This window comes from Anopheles gambiae, chromosome 2 (assembly GCF_943734735.2).
Source record: "Anopheles gambiae chromosome 2, idAnoGambNW_F1_1, whole genome shotgun sequence".
Taxonomy (NCBI): domain Eukaryota; kingdom Metazoa; phylum Arthropoda; class Insecta; order Diptera; family Culicidae; genus Anopheles; species Anopheles gambiae.
The window spans coordinates 42124521-42144994 of NC_064601.1; the positions used below are offsets into that span (position 1 = coordinate 42124521).

Below are 20474 nucleotides of genomic sequence, written 5' to 3' on the forward strand. Positions count from 1 at the left end.
TAACAAGAGAGAGAAAGGGGGAAGCGGGAAAAGCTCGAAAGCTTTCGGAATGGGGATGAAAAGCTCTGACCAACCTATGGTGTGAGTGTCAGACAGTTGATGTCGAAGATGTTAACGATAGTTTATGTAGTTACATAAAAAGATCATTTTTCAGTGACATCATTTGATGGCCATTTGCATGTCTCAAAAACGAACATTTTTATTATTTGTCATTTTTATTACTTTGATATAAAAATAAAGCAATTGTATTCAACATAAAGCTCAGAGTTAAAAAGCTTAAACTATTTTCTTACAGTTTCATACAGTGAAACTTAAACTTCAACAGTTTAAAATTATATTACTTGCGCCAAAAGTAAAAAAAAACTGTGTTTCCTGTTATTATTTACAAATAATTCTCAATTAAACACGCTGAACGTGCTACTACACTCTCTAGAATATCATCCTCAGTGAGTACCTAGTAACAGTTTTCGCTCCACTCGAACCGAACTCGCAGCGAAACGACTGTTCCACCTCCAGTTCTGTATCGCGACCTGCGCCGAAGTCTACGAAGCGACGAACTTCGTTCAGGTAAACAGCGGTGGCAGACGGCACAGCCTCAACAGTACGATTCAAATCTCGTCCCCAAGCAGTCGCACTAGACTACTCCGCCGGTCCGTTCGTCTGTCTGTTCCGTGCGCATCTCCCTATCCGGACTGGTCGCATCGTTCGTGTAAGTGCATCTTTCCGTCCGTAGGAACCTGGCCGTAAGCAAGTGATGATGTGATTGAGTGGAGGTGAAAAAAATAACACGAAAGTTCGTACGGACGAATCGATTAGCTGGCCGAGACTGAGGATTCGTTGACGCTGAAAACTGAAAGATAGATTGCAAGCGTGATATTAGAGAGAAAATAGTGCATCTGTGCAGGGTTGACTACTGGCTAAACCGATGGGGTGTTACGTTAAGCTGTTTGAAACCGTGATATATGTGTGCGTGTTTGACTGCATGATGAGTGAGGTGGTGGGTGTTGGTGGGTGCTGATTGACAAAGTTACTAAAGTGTGCTGCTGCCAATGCAGTAGGAAAGGGTGGATGCTACCATCGGTTTGGTTTGCGTTTGGTTGTTCAATAGAAACAGTGTTTGGGATGCTTGTTTAGTTGTTGCGGCAACGATCTGTCAACCAGCATATCGTTACACCACCAACTACGTTCGGGGGATTCGAGTACAATTCGAGGCGGGTGTACTTTAACGGCAGCAAAGACCGGGAGATAACAAAGGAGGCTCATCACGAAAGACATCAATTGACATGGTCATCAATTGAGCAATAGTAACAATTTGGAAGAGTGTTTTGTACTATTCGGTGATTGTGTGTGAACGATAAAACGGATGATAAAATGATGGTCAAACGAATTCTGTGTGTAAATTGTACATATAACAAAAAATGTGGAGTTGAGATGTGCTTGCATATCAACAAATAATTCATAGCATTATGATACTTGTACATCCTATCAGAAGTTAACCTTTCGACGTAAAGAAGATACTAAACGTCCTCTAAGCATGCGATCCGGTAACCTTCGTCCAGCCCCTTCCGAACGCTGCCTTTAACCGATACGAGGCGTTTTGGCGTATGACATATTGCAAGCTATCGGCATCAGTTAAATCATCATAACGTTACAGCAATTTATGGCACCTCCTTGGGCGCTCGAGTAGAGCTAGCTGATGCTGCGTGCGCCAATCTTCCTGCCGTCAACGCCTACGATACCCACCCTCAGCGGGAGTTGCACTCGTGCTCGGTCGCTCGGTGTCATGTGATTAATGTTAAATGGTTTTTCATTATTATTTATTAATAAATTTCGATCCACTCGCCAAGGTCGATCAGGCTCCAGGTGTGGCCTTCCCATGGCTGAATGAGTCACAGTTTTCGTAGCAGAGCAGCATGGGTTTGTTTTTGGCGACCAGACATTCTGTCATTTCGCATGCCTAATTTTGGGAAGAGACGAAAAACATTTCTGATGTTATTCCCTCTCTCTATCCACACTGTAGTTCCGATGATAATGATGATCCCTTGATGAATGATGTTCTTAGGCGTGCGAAACATGTTGCATTTAATCATCCACGGGAATGGTGACCATTCGGAACACGATCCCCCAAAAAAGCATGTCACGCGTATAGTCAAAAGTAAAGGGGACGTTGGCGTTGATTTGGTTTTATTGAGTGACCTTGTTTTCAGCCCAAGAGGTTCGGGCTTCGCTTTCTCACACAAAGGCTTTCGATTCGGCCAACAATGGAAGGAGTGTGTGTCGATAAAAATAAACATTGCTAAAATAAATGCACCACACAATGCAGATTAAAGTGCACCCAACTGCATACAGATTACGCAATTTTTGGGTTTGTCGATTACGCAATGCCGGGTCCTCCTTGGGACTCGAATCAGAAATTGTAGTAGAAAGAGAAGGTTTAATGTTTTACCGATCGTTATCCCAAGACATATCGACAGGGGGAAATTGCGCTCAAATTTAAGTAAAAAATACTAAAATCTCATAAACCATCATAATTTTATAGCGTCTCAATAAAGGTGAGATTGTTGGAACCTTGGTTTACTTGCCCAAACCCAGCATGAATCGGGCGCATCTGCTCCTAGCTGATTCCAACACACAAGTGTGACAAAAGCGCACGGCATGACCTTTAAAAGCACAGGTGTTTATGGAGTTACTGTTTTTGTTTAGTTTCATTCCTTACCATCGGTCTCCTTCGCTTCCTTAAAAAGGGTGCAAAATCGTAACAAGCCGTAGGTTAATGGATTCATCATTCTTTTTGCACGGATCTGTCACAGGCATGCACGAAGGCACACGGTGGCGACGATGCGCATGAACGTCCTCCACTGCCTAACACACAGAGAAGCAACATCAGCAGGAGTGATCAACGGCATCGTCACAGCCATTCGTTGACAAGTATTCCATTAGAAGAATTATTGAGTGCGACAAATGGCTTTTACTCGAGCATCTCTTGAACACTCAATGCTCGAAGATCAGTGAAGTAAATTTTTTGCATTGTAATAATTAGGTTTCAACGTATGGGCTGTATTAAAAGCGAGCGGCGTATTTTGTGCATAATTAGTTATTGTCCCAACATGCAAAAACGAAACAAAATGAAGGCTTTTAAAAACTCAATCTTTTTTTCACAAAGAAACTCTTGGACATAACATTCCAGCGGCAACACCACAAGCCTTGATCGGTTCAAACGATCACCGATTACCAACCGGTTGGTGCTGTCACAGCATCCTGCTTATCTTACCATCTCACCACTCGATTAATGCATTGCAATGGCTTGCATCGTGTGTAGAGGACATGAATTGCAGCGAGATGTCATATGCACCGCATGAGGTGAAAGCAAATTGCGCTAACGATCGCTTTTTATTGACACGCACTGTGTTGCAATAGGTGCATTAGCTTCAGAAGAACCTTTATTGTACTGGAGTCGAAGTTGGCGTTGATTGACGGGCTACAGCAAGAACTACGCATCTCGCAAAATAGGAGAAGCAGGTGCCATTCGGGCACAGTGCGTTACTTGTCTGCATTACTGCGAGGGGAAGTTCATCCGGTGTCTGTTCAAGCTTCTTGCATCTTGCGCTCTGTCGCTTACCTTGCATTGAACTTCAACCCATGACCGGCAGTGGTGTAATTCTTGCCAATATACATTCCTTTCGAAAGCACAAGAATCCTTCAAGAATAATCACTCTGTGGTTGTGCGGTGCCTCGTTAAGCAAAATTGAAATCAATTAAACGCTAATGATAGCGGCATGATAGTGTCGATGTGCTGTGTTGCGTGGGAGCGCTGAAGGAAATCATCAACGTCGATCGAGACCGTGCCGGACGACCTCCCGGCAGCCAAATGTCAACGATGCTTCTCGGTTGCAGCGGGAGGGCAGATGATGTCTGATTTTTCGGAAACCTTCCATCCGTGTAACTACACTCGACTTCCGTGTGAAGGTCTGGTCTGATCGGGCTGGTACGCGCTATCGCAACAGTGGCATCTAGCCAGTACATTGAATCCGCGAGAAACACCAACGACGACGACGACGGTCGGGTTAGGGTTCGGTACAGCTAATTCAACCGTTGGAGCGATATCTGATTTCATAGCGAAGGGCTTTGTAGCAGCAGCAGCAGCAACAGCAGCAGTACGAGTCAGTGGTTTCGGTTGCAGCAGAGACTAACCCTTTGCCGACCTGTGGAGGGCGGTTAACTCAAGATTAATTATCGCGTAGTATGCGTACTCTGTGTGTGGTGTATGGGGAGCCTGCGGTACACATTGATCTAGCGAGAGAGCGAGAAAGAAAAAGAAGACGAGCTTAGATGGGCAGCAATTGTTTTGGGTAAAGGAAAGGTGTTTTGGAGGCTGCGTGTGTTGGTGCCGATGGACTGATCGTCAGTAGAGGATCAGATGTATCTCGTTTCGGTTGCGCACGGCATGCGAGCGTTTTCGTCATGCCCTTGCCCACACGCATATGTCCTTGGGTGGGCCATACACAACGATTTCAATGATGATGTGCCGTGTGTAAGATGAAATGATTGTTTAGGCGAAGAAGTACAACCATTTCCAAACCTTAGGTTGTTTTGTTTCTCTCTATTTCTCTCGCTCGCTCACTCTCTTGTGTCAGTAAACCATTTATCGGTACGCAAATAGGCGTTTAACGATAGTTTAAACCTGTTGCGTTTTCAGTACCTCTGCTAGAAGGGTCGCCTTGCTGTCCACACAATCTGCTCGACTGTGGACTATGGGGCAGATATGTCCTTGGGTTTAATTTCCTTGCTCCAATGGAGGCGAGCAAAGATGCTGCCTGATACAGTTATGAAATATAGGTATGATGTGTGATTGAAGAAACAAAAATGAAAATTAAACACCGTTTACATTGCATTATGGTGCCGTGGTTGTGTTTGGTCACACACGAAAGCGACCCACAAGGTCGTGCTGTGTTGCAAAGTAAACGCATTTTTGTATACAAAAACAATCACTGCAAGAATGAAACTAAGTGATCAGATTACGAAACTTGCTTTAAACGTTTACCGTATCTGTAGCACCTTAATCCGCTTCGCTATCGGTAATTGAGTGATTGAAGTGTTTCAGGATGTAGGCATACGATGAGATAATCCCAACAGAACGAGGTTGTAGTCGGTAGTTAAATTAAAACTCGATTCAATAAGGAACGTCTCTCCATCAAGGCGTTTTCTCTCCTTCGCCACTTTTATCAAGTAGATAAAGAGTTCGATCGGTAAAGATCACCCATACCAACATCGTCGTAGAGCCCGCTGCAATCATATTATGTTTCCGATCGGCGATCATTATCCTGCGGATGGTCTGTGATTGCGTAAACGGTGGAAGTAAGCGGCACTTGGTCGCTGTTGATCCTCCAACAGCCTGCCTCTTCCACGCAGCCTTACACCATTAAACGCTATGATTTGTGGCGATGAAATTGAGCGGAGGGTGTTTATCCCTTCACCCGTTGCCTCCTCATCCTCGCATCATTTATTGTGTGCATCGATGATGATCCGGTTGATCTTGCCACTTTGCAGTTCGTCCGCATCCCGCGCGTACCGTGCAAACCGTGCGCGACCTTCGTGTAGTCGCGCAAATAATAGCGAAAAAGTGGCGTCGGGCTAACTAAAATATAATAATAAAAAAGAAGAACCAAGCTGATCGACTGATCGTGTGACTCTTGCACGCACAATCATGATCTGGGGGTTGCGTGCCGTTTAAACGATGCAAGCTAAAAATACTAAATGTCAAATGTGGTGTAATCCTGCTAAATCGAGAAAATCGTACGTTCTTGGGTAAGTGGTAGCGATCAGGTTATTTAATTCTTTCTTCTATCTCAATAACAGGAACAAACCGCTAGGTGCAGTTTCCGACATCGGCTTTGTCCACAAAAGAGCGCCACAACGAGACAGACATCCCCAAAGTGATGACTTGATGATAGACAAGTATTCTGAATTAGTGTGAACATAGTTGATCACAAAAAAAACAGTGGATATCATATTCCGACAGTGAATGTGCGTGATCTAGTGTTCCAGTTTTACGCGAGCAGTTCAACGCAAAGGCTTTTCTTAAGCAATCAGTTTCTAAACTAGCCCGCACTAGAATCCTAAACGTTGGAGAGATGGGAACGCAACAAAGATTGCGTACTATCGCGTCCTTCGCAGTGCTGACATTCCTGGGACTTACCTTCGCACAGGATGATTCGTCACAGGTAAGTCAAACCGTTGCGTTGTTTGCCCAAAATCTTACATCCCTGTATTTATTACTTTAAAACGACGCACAAGCACACTCTATCGGTGACATTTCCATACAAGGGAGCCGTGATGCTTTCTCAACCGTTTTCACCCAAATGATGATTTAACGTGTGCGCAATCGTATTCGCGAGTTACGTATCGAAACATGACGACGGGCGACGCTAGGGTATGGTTTGCTGGACGGAAATGTCAGCGATAGAATAATTTATGCTCCGCTTTGGTGCCCTTCCGCTCGAGGTTCGGTTGCCGCAACACGATGGCTGCCCTTGGTGGTCGTGTCGCACATAGCTGCCATTTTTTCCAATCCTATTGTGCTCGCAATGCGGAGGGCGAACGAAAGAGCCACCACCACCACGCTCGGTCCGTAAAAATGCACGGGCTTACCGTCGATTGCCGATATCGGCGTTGAAATCTTGAATGTCAGATCGGAAATCAATCGGTATTAGTAGCGGCATAAATTATGCTTACCGGTGAGGTGGTGAAGGGGGGAGGGGGGTGTTTTTCGCGATTGCATAATGTGTCGATTGATCGGTCGCTGGGCTGCACGCGAGACTTGCTTAGTTCCGTTTTTCGGGAGCGCGGAGAGTGCGATGCGTTCTGTGTGTGACGTACCGCCTGTGTCGTTTGCGGTTTATTGAAGGTTGTTAGTAAGGGGCACGAGGCGTGCCCTTGCGGTTGCAAAAACGGGCAGCCGTGATTAGCCGGCTCGAAGGATGAAAAGGTGTGAACATTTATTACTGCGCGTTTTTTTCTTCCAGCTTCTCCGTTTAATAGCTTATGGCGATTAAACCATTTGATGAGAAGTATTGATGGATAAGGAAATGTTAAGAAATTGACTTTGTAGCAATCGATTGCGTTTGTGTCGTTCATCACTCTGACAAGACCGTCCTTTTTCGCAATCACTGTCAGAAAATGCGTTATCGGGCAAGCCTCACCCTGGAACTGAGCGAATTCAGATACGGAATCACCCAAAAACTTGTTTCGAGTTGTGAAGCGAACGCGTCATAAATATTCATAACGAACGCACGAACCGCTTACGAAAATGTTTGTAAGTTTTGATGTTTTATGCTCGTACCCACTAACGCCCTTAATTGCACCACCGTGCATCGTGATGCGTTAATGCGTATTAACAATCGTCTGACCGTGCCCATCTTCATCGGGACTGTTATCATCACCTCATTTTTCTAACCTTTTGCACCTTCTCGTTTTGATTGCCGATTGACGCTTAAATCGATTTTGGGGGCACGAGTCACTACGCGCACACGCACGACTCGGCACGCAATAAGGAAAGCTTAGACTCGCATATCTTGAAAATCAGGTTCCTCGCTGTTCGTTCAGCTACTAAAAAAACCGGCCCAGAGTCCCTGACCTGATCTTGTGAATGAATTGCAGCAGCAGTGTACGACCCGCAACGACCACACCAACATCGAGGAGGAGTGCAACATAGTGTGTCTGTGTGTTCCGAATTCGCCGCTTATCGTGGGGATCGCGTGTCGCTGAAGATCACCCGTGTCACCAGGTGAGGGTAGAGAGGCTGATGCTCGCCTCGAACAACCGCCAGTGACATCGAAGTTGCCAGAGACCTTTCAAGACCTTTCTTTCTTTCTTTCTTGTCCGCTGCGGCGAATTCCAAGCTGCGCCCTCGGGCGATAGTAACAGATCTATCTTTGAATGCAGTTTATGCCGGCTGTGGGCAGTATGGTGAAACCGGTTGTCGGATTTTTGTCTGACCAATGTCAGACCATACAGTCTGACCAACGAGATTATCGTTCCAATCGATTCGTTGGCCCAAAGATGTAAATACGGTTACGTACGATTGGCAAAAAGGGTAAAGTACTAGAATCAACAACGTTTGCGTCTGTGCATTCACTCGTCTGAGGAGTTGAGTGAACGAAGATTTTGCATCAAATGAAAGGAATGTGAGCTGTTGTTGGGAACTACTCGGAAGATGTGAAATCACATAGGGTTGTCCGCGTCATGGGATTTTCTTCGCGGGCTTTATTGAGTGTGATTTACCTGAAAGAATGGCTAGAGGCGATCATTAAGCTTTTCGCCCATTGACTCAACCAGGTGTTTGGTGTTGATCAACAAATTTCTCTTTGAAAATGAAGGCCAAATTGGGGAATGATTCACAGACACAGAATGCCTTTCCAAGAAGCTTAATCTAACTGAGTCCTACGAAATAAACTCACCCTGGGGTGAATTATGAGGGAAGACTGTGTGTCTCTCCATACAAGCTCGTTCCTTCCATATAGAGCCAAACCGTTTTATCGTCGCGACGAAGTACGGGAACTTGTTTGCGTTAATGTTTGAGATAAATTTGAACTAGCATCGCGTCGTAAAACCGACAACTTTACGCCGGACTTCTCACACCGAAACGGATAGAGATTTGTTTGCTCGTTCAAAGGTGACGGTAAGTGGGGTCCAGCCCAGTAGAACACCAACAGCACCGTGGTATAGTGTCATCCAACAGCAAGGTCAGCAGATCGACCTGCATGGATGGTGATCGAGCCGCCAAGGGCTTTGGTTCTCGTGTGCAAACACATCGCACACAGCACTTCGGTGACTGTTGATGCCATTTTCGGAATACGATTCCCGCCGCATGTACGTGGGCCTGTGGGACACGAACGCCTCCACAACGCACGGACGGTTGTAGCATATGGCGCCTGGTATCGCTGGACCCAGACCGGATCCGTGTGTGACAGGTTTAGTGAGTCATGTTTGCTGGCTGGCTTGAAAAATCTAAAGCAATAGAACACATTTTCCACGGATAATTCACGCGGACAAATGAGTTTTCTTCAGCTTTTGTCGTTTTGTCGATCTCCCACACATGAGGGCTCTCGAACGCCTTCTGGAGCTCCGATGTGGGTGTAAAATTGTAGCAAAACGTGTTAAGCTGCATTAACTCGGCTCGGTGGAACTAAATGAGTTCATTTAGTCGCGTGAAAGAGAGTGCTTATGAGCAGACCGAAACCATTCCACCAGGCCGGCGACAATTGGATTTGTTTTTACATAAGCCTGCATGGCGTGTGAATTGCATGTGCCGGGGAAGTTGGGCGCTTTATTGTGCGTCGCATCGTGGGCTGTATGGGATTTTGGCTGTTTGACTCAAACACAACAAAATAAAAACGTGACACGGCTACAAGCACGCCCGCAAGCGATATGGGCACAGTGTGGTTTCGTGAACGATGAGAAATTTATGATCGCTGAAGTGTCTTTGAGTGCGTGACCAACACGGGATGTGGCTGCACCCGGGAATGCAATTTTGTCAATCAATTCGTGCGTTGTACAATAGTTAGGTAAATCATTCAATTAAAATTAGATGTAACTGCATGCAGCACGTTTTTCAGTTCACTTATACTTTATTTATGTTTTTATGGTTTGGGTTATATTATGATTTTGGAGTACAAATAATTTTGTTTTGCTTTGTTGATGTGCCTCCATCAACAGCATTAAGAAAATGGAATAAAGAACTGCAGCAGTAAAATAAACACATTCATCGGAAATGCGTTTGTGTACAAAGTCGTTAAACTGTGAACAAACAGAACCTGGAACCTTGCTGAAAGGCATGTGAAGAGTGCTTGAATAAAGTGCAATTCCCTACGACGATGACGGGAATAATGTATTTAATGGGACAGCTGGTTCGTTAGCAAACTGTTTATTTCTGGATTCATGTCATGCTGCTAGACAGTCAGTAAATAAAAATAGTCTCGAGTGAATTATTTGATAAGAAGGTATTTCTTTATATATTGAATTATAGAATGCGCAAATGTAGTTGTAACTACTGTATGCGCTTTATAATACTTTATACTGCAACAGCTTTATAACGTAATCGATATTTTCGGTGCTTCTCTGCTTCCTTCGCATGATTTCCCCCAAAAAAAGGGGGCCGATCAACCGTCCCGAATTGAGGAAACGATTTTGAGCACGCTTTCAATCAACCCAATCAAAAGCCTAACTTCCAATTGAATTTGCCAAGCCGACCGCTCGGAAGACATCGCCCGAGGGAAGGTGTGCAAGGTGTGCAAGGGCGAGAGCTTCGTTGGTGGCACACGCTGCCTAAAGTGGCATTTAATGGCACCAGCTCCCAGATGGACTCCTTCCATCCGGCTCGTTTGATCGTGCCAAAAAGAAAAAAAAAGAAGAAGACAGTATACTCCTCCTCATCACAGCGCGTGGAGCACAGAGCAAGGGCTCATCGATAAAGGCAAGCGATCAAGATCGAAGTGGATGCTATCGGCGCATCGTGGGCGCATTTATTTTTATGCAACCGGCAGGGTGGTTTTTATTTTTGGGGAGGGCACAACAAACACTACAATCAGCTAGTGGCGATGGCAAATGGTGAAGGTGCCACGAAGAAGGAAGCTACTCGTTAAAGGCCAGGATGGGGCCTGTTTGGTAAATTACGATCTCACGATCGCAACCAGTAGCTCCGCGTTGGGATACAGCTTCTCAGTCGAAAAATGTGGAATAGTACAGTGAACCTATCGAGCAATAAACTGTGTTTTTGTGTAAGGGTGCACGTGAGTTTTGATTTAACAATATTTTACTAAACCGTTCCATTATACAATTAAAGAAAGTTTCTAATGATCATCTCAGACTGCGCAACAGTTTACAAGATCATTTTAAAGATTATTCAAACAACATAAACGTTCAGACAACCAAGCGTTAGCATTAGCAGCATTCAAAAGTTTTGATTTTTCCTCAATCGTTCGTCAGTCCCCTTTTCCCGAGCGAATTGTGCGAGTCGTGCGTAGAGAGTCACATTGCAGAGTGAGCAGCGGTGTTAGGTCCTACTCGAGGTTCGCGATCTTGCTTTGCGATAGTGCGATAGACACGTTACACGATTTGTGCAAATTTACTGATTTTGACATGATCTGTGTAGTCGAACCCCGAACCCCGCTATCGATTGAAGACGACGTTGAATAAAGTCATTATTGTGCTGCGCGCTTGACGGGAGGCATGATCATCAGCCACTTCAATGGGCAAATTTGCTTATCATTCATCCTGTGCACGAGCTGCGTTCAGAGGTGGTGCGAGCTTTTTGAGTGGCTGTTGGAGAAAAAAAGGGGATGCAACCGATCAATTTGGCATTGATCCTGCATTGAACCGTCGATGGGAGTGTCCTGTGTTGGTTCTGTTTCAGCGAAGGACGGGCGTGAGCATTTCACCCGTAATGTTTGCTGGAGCTGTATGGTTGTTAAAAAGTTGAGTGATGGTTGAATAATTGATGCGTTTTAATGAACATCAGCCACCGACTTGCAAAGAATACATTGCCTTCCAAGCTTTTAGCTCGATTTACAATCTCGTAGCTCATCATAACGAACCGCCATGTGCCGTGAGAACGAAATGGAAATTAGCTAATAATTAGTGATTGAGTTCCCTTGGCGAGCAGCTGAATTGCAATTGCTTATCAAACGATCTACAGTAACGGCATTCGACGATTTACTTGCTTAGAGCACAGGTTCAAGAATGCACAAAACTGGTTGTGGCTATCAGGAAATGATTAAGCGCAGCGGATTAACACGCAAAACGTCGAATTGTTACCTTACAATGTCTGTCTGGGTTAGCTTCTCCCTTGCTCTCGAGAAACGTGAATCTAATGGTCAAGGTAAGCGACAAAATGGCACCGGAAAACGGAAAACCAAACATCCGTCCGTTGATGAGGATGGCACTATCGGTGGAAGAATTAGGGCTTCGTTAGGGTGAAAAAATCAATTCACCATTGGGTCAATTCAAGCATTCTAACAAGCTGGTAAAGTTCTATGGAAACATTAAGCAACTTAAGATTCATGAAGTGAATGTTTTTCTCAAGAGTGCGGCATTTGTCATTCAATATATCAAGGCTGATTGGTATTAGTATCGTTACAGGCACAGTGCTTTAAAAATTGAGAAATCAAATGCATGTAAAGCACGTTGCGTTTAAGCTGTTTAACCCTTTTCCGACTAATAACTTACTGGCTTGAAATCGGTGCTTCTACTTTCTTTGCCAGGCTTTTAAAATCAATGATTACTGATCAATATGGATACTTGTAATAAAGTTATGCATTGTAATAACTTTATACAAATACTGAAGTTAATAATGATAAAAGCACAAAAATGTTTGCACCACATTATCTTTTATCACCCTTACTGATATACCCAAATAGATTTGCACACACAAAATAGCGCTTGTTAATATGATAAGTAATGATGAAACTCTACCTACCCAACCTTACTCCTATTATCTTGTTTCGTCACATCATTTACGCTGCCTTTAATCCGTCCGACCGCGGAACTGGAACGAACGGCTGCTGCCACTTGTTCACTGTGTCACCCTTGCCACTGCTTATGATCTACCGTACCGAACTGGTGGGCAAAGTAACGGTACGGAATCTGCCTTCACAGCGTGCACCGTGTAAAGTGTGTGATTTGTCTAATTCACAGGTTCACGAGAGGTTGGGCAGCGAAAATGCACCGCAAAGTAAGGTAGCAACAGCGGTGGCAAGCAAAAAAAAGCACACCTCGCGCAATCGGATGGAAACGATCACAACCGTTTTCTTTCTTTCCCTTGCAGTGGGAAAACAATGCACTCTATTTTTTGCGTTTTTTTGCGTTTTTTTTTCATTGGCACGGCTATGTTGTGCGCAATCGGTCAACCCCTTCCGAGCGGCTTCTGACCCGTGATCGTGTAATAGGATCGCGCAAAAGGCCGGTTAGTCTTGTTGTATGTGTGTGTATGATATCGTCAGTCAGTCAGTCAGTCAGTCAGAGTGAGCAAGGGACTGATTGACCCTACTGGGTTTGAAGGTGTTGATCACGGAAGGGAAAAAACGTTTTGTTTTAATCAAAGCTATACAAAACCAAACCCCCCCGAAATGTTCCCCGCCTCACGCGGTTAGCCGAGATGAGTGAGCAAGGGAAAATAAAATCGAGCACAGTATTAACTGTGGCTGTTTGTCGATGAACAAAATTGAGTAAAGTTAAAGCAAAAAAAACAATTGAAGCGACTCTTTGATCATCTTTTGCGCCTGAAGTATCTTCGGTTTCGTGGTTACATCGGCAGGTTAGAAGGTCTCTGAAAACCCGCCCGGCAGCATCTATAGCGACGATTCCCATCTCAGCTGTTAAGTTTGGCGTTGTATTCGATGATGTAAACGGTCGATTCGGTGAAGTCCATTAAAGACGTCAAAACTTATGAGCTTACGAAAAATATATTTCCGAAAAAAAGATGCCACGGTTACAAGAAGATTTTTTTCTGCATAGGTTGACAAACAAAATAAAATTGATGTTCTGTTGGCAATGTCGTTTAATCTGGTGGCAACGGTAATTGATTTCATATGACTATGTATCGTTCGCACCTTATCTAAAATTGAAAGGGAATTCAACCTTCACGATACACCTTATCTACGAAACAGTATAAAACCCCCTGAAAACATGCGCTTCACCAGAGATATGCACTTTTAATTGCATTGCTTTGTGTCATTATTGGTGCATGACAGGTGCATGGCTGCAGCAACAAAACAAAAACATAGCTGTTAGGTTCAGTAACGTCCAGCACAACAACGGCACACTTCATTAGACACATTCATAATGAAGCGATGACTAGGCGTAAAGTAGGTCTATCACTTTTTTTATCTTGTCTGTTCACTACCCTATTTCTGCCGATATGTATTTATCAACTGTATCGGTACTGCGTAACATCAACAGCAAAAAAAAACGCAAAGCAGATTAGCTTACTTATAAGCCAAAAAATAAAACAACGGCGAAAAAAGCTTAAACGCAACGTGCTTTACATGCATTTGATTTCTCAATCTAAAAAAAAACTCAAATCGATTCGGCTTCCTGGAGCTCGACCGTGTGCGAGGATCATCTATGAGGCTTTCTTTGAGGTTCGCGTTTCCATAAACGCAGATGGGAGAAAAAAATCCCAAATCTCAAGAAGAAACAAAAAGAAGATAAACCACGTCCCAGCTGTTACGTTTGCGCTTTGGAGCGTAATTTTACATATTTTAATAATCATGTTCACAGAGTTCGTTCCCGTGTGTTTTTCGTTCGATCAACGCCTCCAACCGTTGTCCAATCTTCCCGCCACACTTTCACCGTTCAGCCACAACGGATTGCCCTAGCCAGCGTGAATTACGTGCACGGTCAACCGGGGGCAGCGTTTGCGATCGTTCCAAAATGCAAAGATGCTCCCCGGGTTTAGGAAAGATGGCGTTTGCTCGAACCGGCCAAATATTCGCACTAACGCCATCCGGCCTGGTTGCGCATCTGGTGGTGCACGCGCGTGAAGGAAGAAAGAAAACGGAATGTCAAAAGTCACAATGGGGCGGTTAGCCCCGAAACCAACATAATCCTACGTTATGGAAGCATCGCTTCGTGATGTATGAGTTTGGTAAACTTTTACATATGTGTGCCGCTGTGCGTGTGGTTCTTCATTGAGATAGTATATTCGTGCAAATGAATTGTTTAAATAGCTTAATTTTGTTCGTCAATCAGGTCGCACATTACTATCGTACGCTATCTGACAACCTGGCATAAACCCACGCGCCGGCCGGTCTCGAGGCGAAAGTTTGATCCTAGCCCGGTAAGATTGCTAATGTCAGCGGGAATTAAGCACGTGCAGCTTGATTTTTTGGGGGTAACCTTTTCCCTTTTGAGCCGCGCTGTAACCTCATATGGCTCCGCTCGGGTTGGTCATAAGTCATTTGTCACGATCGTAACCAATTCCAACCACCGGTCGCGCATTTTGATTGCCAGAAGTCATCGAAAGTTAAAAAAAAGTATCAAACAACGTTGCCTTGACTTGAAGTTGAGTAACTTTTTATTAATTTGACAGATGTCACAGACAAATAGAGACACATAGTATGTATTGTAATCAGCTTCACCAAGATGAACTTATGCACACAAAAACATAATCAAATAACCCCACCGATCGATCGCGATAAGTTCTGATGTCCAAGCTATTTAACAGGGATTTATATTTATTGCATTAAAATAGTCATAAAAATCAAAAGAATTATCATATCATGTTTTGTTACAAAATTAGTGATGCTTATTTTTATCGCCTTTCCACGAATTTTCTTACGTAGGTTCCATCGCAGCAACATCGTGTAGGTCACAGTGCCAGCACCATCGCCTGACAGTCGACAACAATTCAAATTATCCTTATCTCACCCGGCTGTCGTCTGCGCGACTATTGTGCCAGCTAACATCATCTTCGTGATGCTGCCGTTAAATATCATGATCAAACTTTTCTTCGATCGATACGCCAGTCTTAATTGCGCTGCCTTGTGATCGTAAGCTTTGCGAAACAAGAGATACCTTTGCTCAGCGGAAGACAAATGCAAGGAAGATACGGCTTACCTGGTCGGAGCTCCCGGTTTATCCCCGTGGGACAATCGTACTGTGGGTGAAACTCGTGCATCGATCGGCACGACACCGGCAGCAGGAACCGCATGAACTTTGCTCCCGAAATTGCACGCTAACATGTCGTCCCGTGAATACGCGAATATGCGCCGACTTCTATGCCAAATCTTGGTGATATCTCGTAAAGGTTGTCGTTGCAGCGTCCTCCAGCGGTGCGCGGGTTGCTTTCCATTTTCCTTCGCACTCAATCGATCGCATGACTCTATTTCACTGATGCTTATAAGCTCATCATTTTCCCATTAAAAGCCTCACTGAAGGATCATTAAATCGAGACTCGAGAAGCACGTACGCTGTTTCCCTTTGCCAAATGTGGTTAATTTGGTGGCAAAAAATGAAACAAACAGCACCGTCTGGCGGGATGCGAAAATGAAGATAGTCTTTCAATTGACTGTTTTAGTAGATTATGTCATCACCACACCGCACGCTATCTGAACGGTAGTGATCGTAGCGAAAAAAGAAACGAAACGTCTTGCTGGCATCTCTAGGTGGTGGTTCGTGAAATATAAGGAATGCGAAAACGCATGCGATCGCAGCGAGTGACGTTGTCGAGCGTTGGAATTTAGGAAGGTTCGGGAATAAGAAGCCAAAGGTGATACCAATTCTGTGAACGGATACGAATCATCAGTGGTGCGCTAAAGATCGTCAAAGCGGATGGCATCAAATGCGTATTCATTTAACGATCGCTTGTCACTTGCGTGGCAGATGATTTCTAATGCCTCATACAATCCCAAGGCTAACGCACCGCAGCACCACACCAATGACAAGAGGCTTAATTCCGGCAATTGTGCTTCCAAGTGAGATGCTTCGAACCGATGGTGCGGAAGAGTTGGAGCAACCCTGAGGGCTAAAGCAACGAAATGTAATGATAACGCCGAACGTTCGCCCACTTACAAATGAGGTATTACGTGAGCAATCGGTGGCCCTGAAACGTTGTTGCCAATTTTTGGAAGCCCTCTACCAAGGGTGCATATGGCGCACTCAGCAGCAGCCCACTCAGGCGGGTGGGCTTTAATTGCACTCGATTTGCCTACCGGTACTGTGCAAACAACTTGAAAAATTGTTGAGCGAGCAGTACACGGTGAAAATAGAAGGCTTTGTTTTACCTTTCGAACGTTTCATCGCTTGGATGGCTGTTGAAGTCTCAGAGGCTTTGACACTCCATTGGACTATGGTAATGCTTGAGAAAAGTTCAATATTTTGTTAAATGTTTTGCGTTAAAATACTCTGTAACAAAATGAATTTAAATTGAAATTATTATTTTTTAATAGTCTGGGTGATGATAGATCGTTAATGATATCATTTGACGAATTATCAAAAACAAATGTTTGTTTAACACAAATTTTGACAAAAAAGACATCAAATGCACTCATGCTTCGATTTGTAATTTATCTAAATGTAGTTTCGTTATACTTATTAAACACAATTGCTCTTAATGCTCATTGTTTAGGTCTAAGCGAGCCCACTTCTTTGTATGATTTTGGTGAATTTTTTGGTTGATGGGTGTTCAGGGTTGAGTTGGCAGCGCATATCCACTACATACACACTGCACAATGGACTGAGACAAAAAAACACTAGCAAACACTCCCTATACATAGAACGCTTTTGTTTTGCATTCAATGATGACGTTCGGGATACAAACATGATGCGCTTTCGTTAGGAGTAATTCAACTCACATTCACGACCCCCGGAGTGCCCTGGAGCATAATCATGTTTGTACCAGGGCAAGCAAATGTCGACGACAAGGGACGAACCCCAAAACTCCCCCATCCGGGGGATTTGTTTCGATCGTCGCTGACACCGAAGGTGATCGGGAGCACGATCTCGAAAAAGGCCCAGCATCCTAGCAGCCGTAAGTCGTTTACCTCTCGCGCCGAGAAGATCCGCATGAGATATGCTAAGAATTTCAATACCGGTCCAATAAGAGCAATGAGTCCTTCTCTTTCCACCGTCCGCACCAACACGGGATGGTGCTGAAGAGCGGCAAATATTGTGTAACGATTTGCTACATTTTTGCAACTGAAACATTCTTGTTCGAAATTGTGTTTTGTAGTAATCTTGTGACTGTAGACATGATGTTTGTGGTACGGTTTGCACGAAGCGCTGTTGCAAACAGCCCAACCTTCAAAAGGTGGAGAAGATCAGGGCGCTGGGTAAGACATCTTATAATGCTTGGGTAAGACATCTTCGCTGTAAGACCGGCTTTGGTGAGATGAGGTGAGAAAGAGACTTGATTTGCTTTCTAAAGAGGTACACCCAAGATTGGTGGTGAAGAACGAACTGGGACGTTGGTCGAACGCCACTGAACGCTGCGAAAAATATTACGATCCACATTTAATCAGCTGCAACCGAGAGGAAAGCAATATCGTTACACAACAGTCAACGCGTAAAATAGGCTTTATAGTTCAACTGTCGTGGCTAATTATTGCTATCGTTGATCTTTATGTGACTTGGAGATAAAAAAGATCCAAATACTAATCGTGTGCTTACTACTCACTTTGCTCAACATTTTGATCGTTCCCAGCTAATTAATTCGCCTCCCCGGTGAGCAGTCTAAAATATCGAAAATTCGTGCGTATTGGGCAACGCGTCACATTCACTCACGCCAACAAGTAAAACATACCACCCGGCCATGGGTGGATTCGAAACCGTTCGGGAGTGCAACGCGTGCACCGCTTCGTTCGAGTGGCTGGTTCGTGTAGGTTTTTGACATTTTCAATTCGAGTACCGTCGCTTCTTCACTGGCAGCATCGCATTGCACCAGCTTGCTTGCCTGTTCCCCACTCCAACACTTACCGACGGGGCGAATGATATTTAAATTTACTCCCTCTTCTCCGAATACGTTCGCTCTAGGGGTACTAGACACCTGCTTCGAGGAAAAAAAAATCCAACATTGCAGCGTAGTTGAATCGATGTTTGGAACCAGTTCGAGCGAGTTTTATAGAGGATAATGCGGAAAATGAAATACTCCAAGAGTGATTCCCGTTCGGATCGGATGTTGTAACCGAGTGCGATCGACCACCTTGTTTCGTACCGAACACATCGAGTTCTCATCTCGCAATGGCCCATAGAAAGTTAACCTTTCCTTTTTGTTCAGCACATTACTAAACTTCCAGCACGGAAAACGTAAGTTCACGGCCTCTAATCCTTGGAAGTGGAGCGACTTTGTTGACGAATGGGGTCGTCGGAAGTCTGGCACAGCAAACAGATCTGGGTGCGATCGAGTTTTTTACAACTCCAGCCATTGTTTGACATTCAAAAACGGGGCTCTGCATTTCCTTCACGCATCGTGCGAGAAGCATGTTTTTTTGGTGCAAACGACGCCGCAAAGCTGGGTGTGAACCAAGCCCACGAATGATACAAATTATGCGTCCGTATCGCCGGGCCCAGCTTTTGGTTCCTCTTCTTGTGGGCCCTATAAAACATCCGCCAAACTTCCGACTGACTGGCGGTGGTTGATTGATCGAATTCCCTGACCTTCCCTGGACGACATGGATTAATACCATCAACTAACCGCCATCCTCATCATCGGCAAACGGGCCGTCGCCGTCATCGCTGTTATTATTAATCAAACCGGGCGTCTTCGGTGGCTGAATCCGCATTCCGCTGGGGTCAGATGACGCTTTGCTTTGCGAGTACCGATACAGGTATAGTTCGATCGTTCCTCACTCGACGTGCCAAGCACCCTCGCAATCAGGCTGAAGCGGTTACGTTGTTTTGAAGAATCGTATCCCTCGATCGCACACTGATCAAGCGCGTGTGCGCTTGATTTCCTGCATGTCAATTAACCCGCCCCGTTACGCAGCACGCCGCCATACACGCCGATAGTGGCCTTTGACTTCACCGTTGGCAGATGTTGTTTAGCTTCGGGTGGGTGTTTATCTCTCACTAATGATGGTTTTGCTCCGTTTCGTGCAAATGCGTCTAAATTTTTGCAGATGTTCAACCTCCGCGAGGTTAATCATGGATGTGCAAATGCTGATTGACTGCTTTTGTCTTAGTCGCGTGGTAGTTTTGTTTCGGTAAGGTGAGCTTACTTCTTGAACGAATGTTTAGTCAGTTTACGTATGATTTGTGAGCATTGTTTTGCTACATTATATTACAAAACAACGCAAAACAAGCTAGCACCAACGAGCACGCTTGGTGTACCGGGCTGGAAAGCAGATTGATTTAATGCACACTTTATAAGCGTTTTAGCCGTTTTGATTAATAGCTCACGATGCGACGGTAAAAAGCTGCTTTTTGCCGTTCGATTGCGGGCCGGTGCAAATAAATAAAATTTTGTAAAGACATATTTTGTCCGCTTCGAATATCATTTTTCACTCCGGAAATTGTGCAGTTCTTCACACCCCGAAAGCTAACAAAAACTCCATGCCTTTGTTCTACACTTATTAACAACCATTTCACAACGCTTGGCAAAGACAAACAACCTCACTTTACCACACCGGTCACGTGTTTGTGGACTGGCATCTTCCAACCCTCGCTGGCCGGTCGGTTCGCTTGCTGGATCGGATTGCGTCGGTTCTACTACATCATCATCCCAGCCCTGTACGAGAAGATGGCACACGAATTACCATACCGAAGCGTGTTGGATTTTAAAATTTATTCTAACGTGTGGCAGCCATATGACAGCTAATTTTGCGTGTGTCCTTGAATTCCCATACCTATCGATCGTTTGGTCGCTTGTGCGTTCGAGCATGTCCATTCTCCAACCGTACCGTATCGATACCTAAGCAAACGTATTTGTTATTTGAATACGATATTGATTTAAAAGCCCGATGCGACAGGCAATAGAGGATGTG

General features: G+C 44.6%; 1 protein-coding gene across 3 annotated transcripts in view; it reads left to right on the top strand.

The window, feature by feature from the left end:
* The first annotated feature begins 568 nt into the window (after positions 1 to 568).
* The window catches only part of LOC1271483 (mucin-5AC), a 33679-nt gene continuing 13773 nt past the window's right edge, over positions 569 to 20474 (top strand). The window contains exons 1-2 of one of the 3 annotated variants that reach the window (XM_310283.8): positions 569 to 709; positions 5857 to 6221. In XM_310283.8, the coding sequence (XP_310283.8) occupies positions 6132 to 6221 (90 nt within the window). In that variant the 5' untranslated portion in view covers positions 569 to 709; positions 5857 to 6131. The other 2 variants (XM_061645530.1, XM_061645531.1) reach the window with 2 other exon arrangements.